The sequence below is a fragment of the Euphorbia lathyris genome, chromosome 6 (assembly GCF_963576675.1).
Source record: "Euphorbia lathyris chromosome 6, ddEupLath1.1, whole genome shotgun sequence".
NCBI classification, from domain to species: Eukaryota; Viridiplantae; Streptophyta; class Magnoliopsida; order Malpighiales; family Euphorbiaceae; genus Euphorbia; species Euphorbia lathyris.
This window is the reverse complement of record NC_088915.1, coordinates 75,315,293-75,319,216: the sequence shown is the minus strand read 5'-3', so window position 1 is coordinate 75,319,216 and position 3,924 is coordinate 75,315,293. Positions and strand designations below refer to the sequence as shown.

Genomic DNA, 3,924 nt, shown 5'->3' with positions numbered 1-3,924 from the left:
ACTTATTATTTATTTATCAATGTGGCAAGGATATTGCTTATATTCTCTTTTATGTTGATGGCATTATTCTAGCTTCTTCTTCTTCAGATATTCTCAAAGATTATATCATGTCTAAAGTCGGCTTCTGAATTTGCAATGAAAGATTTAGGTCCTCTCAGCTATTTTTTTGGGAATTACAGTCACATGATATTTTGAAGGTCTTTTTATGTCTCAAAAGAAATATGTCGAATAAATTATAGAGCGGGCCGACATAACATCATATAAACCATCTTCTACACCAACGGACTCAAAAGAAAAGCAAAGCATTTCATCTGGTAATTCCTATCATGATCTGACTGCATATTGTAGCCTAGCAGTGGCGCTTCAATACTTGACTCTCACAAGACTTGGTATCTTTTATGCAGTTTAGCAAATGTGTCTCTTTATGCATGATCCGAAAACACAACACATGATTGCTTTGAAAAGAATTGTTCAATACATCCAAGGTACTCTGGAACTCGGGCTTCATCTTTATCCCTCCTCACTTAGCAAGCGCATTTTTTACACCGATGCTGATTGGGATGAATGTCCTGACATCAGAATATCGACTTATGGATATTGTGTGTTCGTTGGTGATAATGTATTGTATTGGTCAGCAAAAAGACAACAAATGCTATCTCAATCTAGTGTTGAAGCTGAATACCGTGGTGTTGCAAATGTTGTTGTAGAAACATGATGGATTCATAATATATTTTTGGAGCTTCACTGTCCCATTATAACATCCACTTTTATCTACTGTGACAACGCCAATGTTGTTTTACCTTTTAGGTAACCAAGTCAACATCAGTGAACCAAACACATTGAGATAGACATTCACTTTGTTCGTGAAAAAGTAGTCCGATGCAACATACGTGTTCTTCATGTCCTTTTCTTGTACCAAATTGCCAATATTTTTACTAAAGGATTTCCGCTGCAACTCTTTGATGATTTTCGTAACAGTCTCAACGTTCGTCTTTATCCCGTTTTGACTAAGGGGGTGTATTAAAATATGTAAAAATGTTATTTTCTATCAACTGTAATTAGTTGCGGTGAAGCTCTTAGCCTAGTGGTTGAGAGCTTACCTATGCCTTGGGAGGTCATGGGTTCGAACATGTCTACTGCTAGTTACAAACTCTTTATGGCACCTAGATATAGATTACTCTTAAAATTACATTCCATTAGAGTGTTTGTCACTTAGTAATTTTGAGAGGATAAAATAAAAAAATTAAATTAAACAAAAAGAGTTGAAAATGAAATAATTAAATTAAACAAAAAGAGTTTGAAAATGAAATTTGTTTGATACAAATAGTAAAACATGATGAGGGACCCACATGTTTGTGTTTTTTCATTGTGATACATTTTTGCTCCGTGTGCCTCACCTCTATATGTATCTAGACAAATTTGGTGTGTATATCTCACCTCCTCATATGTTGAGGCTTTTATGTTTTTAAATGTCTCGTAAAAAGTTTGTTACCAATTATATTAACAAACCAAAGAAAGTTAAAGTCTCTAATGGGTGGTTATTACTAAATGGAAGAAAGTAACAAGAAGATTGCACCAATTAGGGATGCTCTAATAAATGAGTTTTTTAGAGATGCTCTTAAATGTTATAAATAAAACCTAATATTGTCAAGCAGAGCTAATTTCAAATATTATTAATGAAGCTCTCTTTTATTCTACATCACATGTCAGACATTCATGTATACTATGTTATCACTCATCAATAATGAATTAAAGATGATATCATATGAATCTCACATTGCCCGCATTTTATCACGTGTCCTTTAAGCGAGTGTTTAGTTATCTGCTTTTTTTCCAGCCATGTTCACATACACTTTAATGACCAAATGAATTTGGTCATTCACCGTTATATCTAAGCTTATTAAATCTAAGTCTTAGGATGTTTTAAATCTCCACTATAGGATTCTAATAAGTCTAGATCTAATGGTGAATGACCAAACACTACATGGTCATTAAGATCTATGTGATCAAAACTGTTACTTTTCAACTCTTGTTTGTCTTTTCACTTTAAAATTAAGAGTTTCATGTGTTTGGTTAGACACCACATATTTGCCTTTTATAGCTAAAAGTGAGCTTTTTGCGAAAAGTATGAAATCTCTGCTTTTTTTAAAAAAAAAACTTTTTCCAACAACAACCGTAACAGCAAACAACATGTAAACTAAACCGGCCTTAGAAAAACTGTTTTCTTAAATAATTTACACTATAATATTAGTGCAGAATGAAATTTTCAAATGATAACTGAAATTATTTCAAGTTCTTATTTCAATTAAAGATAGAATTATTATAAATAATACAAATATGTTCAATTAATGTAAATTCTAGTTTCATATTCTATTTTCTATTTTGTGAAGATCGCCGGTACTTAATTATTCAATCCGCTCCATTATCATGTCTGAATTGACATTAAAAGAAATCATTAGACACAGATCACAAGACAAACATAAAATAAACCACCCAATTACAATAAAATACTAAAATTTTACATAAAAAGCAGAAAAAATTAAAAAGATTTGGACCAAAAATAAAAAAGTACTTTAAATTTAGTGCCCTCCTGACATTTATTGTTTACACTCTGCATTTACTGACTTTTATCTACTCTTACACTTCATTCATTCACACTTCTTCTTCCCCCACAATCTCACCAAAGTTCTCTCCTTTTCTTCATCCTCCAAATGGGTTGTTGTTTAACCACCACACACGGTGGCCGGAATTCTCAAATTGAATCTGAATCTCTCAAAATCAACAAGTCAACTCCATCTCAAAACAGTGCTCCTCCTTCAATTGAAGAAGAAACAGTTAAAGAAGTTCTCTCCGAAACCCCCAAATTGATCAAACCGGAACTTCACCACCACCACCACCACGACGATGACGACGGAGAAGAAGAAGATAAACAGAAGAAGAATATCCACATTGATCCGGTGCCGTTTCCCGATGAAGATACGGTTAATTCAGAAGTATGTAGCTTGAGTATCAGCGAAACAGTTTCGACTACAACCTTCGATTACGGCTATAATGACGATGAAGGTGAAGTGAAGCAGAGAGTAAAGAGATCTCCGGCGAAATTGCCGGTGAAAAACCGTTCACTTTCGGGCGATTTTGGTTGTAGGAGAGAATGGGTCACCGGGAAGTCACCCAATCGGAGAACCGACCAGTCACCGGATAAAAGAAACAATGTCAGCCGTGGAGGTTGTGGTTCGGTGAAGCCGGGTCAAAGCAGGGAGTCATCGTCGGTCGGAAGGCGTGTGTTGAGACCCGACCCGTATAGGAGAGACTCGGGTGAGGGTTCAGGAAGAAGGTCAAGATCACCGGCGGCGAATAGATCTAGTAGTACCACAGGTCGGAGCCTGTCGGCAAGAAGGAGAAACGGGTCTCCGGGTCGGGTCAGAACTGATGTGCCGGATAAATGGCCAAGCACTTCAAATATGGGTACAAGTACAACACCGAATGAGTCGCTTGAAAATCCACTTGTGTCCCTTGAATGTTTTATTTTTCTTTGAAAATGGCATATTCCGGTGAACTTTCTCGCCGGAGTTACTATTTTCCGGTGAGAATAATGAACTTTGTTTAATTTCTTTTCTATTTTTGGTAATTAGGTAGTACTATTTTAGGTAGTTACTGGGTGCACTCAAACTAAAAATGTTAATTTTATTATTATTAATATTATTATTATTATTTAATTTTGTTAGAAAGTATTAGTCAAGGTCAACTTGTGGAATGAGGACAAAGTAAATCATAGTTGTTGGATATGCAATGCAATGTATGGGTACTTTTTTGCAGGAATGGTGCAAAAGATTTTGTACACTAAAAACTGTTGCTTTCTACTTAAGATGGTTATAATTAGGAGTGTTAACGCCAACACCGGATATGTGAGTAGGTTAGGTTAGT

At 35.3% G+C, this 3,924-nt stretch overlaps 1 protein-coding gene across 1 annotated transcript; it reads left to right on the top strand.

Moving 5' to 3' along the window:
- The first annotated feature begins 2,612 nt into the window (after positions 1-2,612).
- LOC136233186 (uncharacterized) lies at positions 2,613-3,697 on the top strand. Its single transcript, XM_066022791.1, has one exon. It carries the CDS (start codon positions 2,712-2,714, stop codon positions 3,534-3,536), a length of 825 nt encoding a protein of 274 aa, XP_065878863.1. The 5' UTR covers positions 2,613-2,711; the 3' UTR covers positions 3,537-3,697.
- The last annotated feature ends 227 nt before the right edge of the window (positions 3,698-3,924 follow it).

What these genes read in the sequence shown, in the direction of transcription:
- LOC136233186 (XM_066022791.1), top strand. Translation starts at nt 2,712, where the DNA reads ATGGGTTGTTGTTTAACCACCACACACGGTGGCCGGAATTCTCAAATT.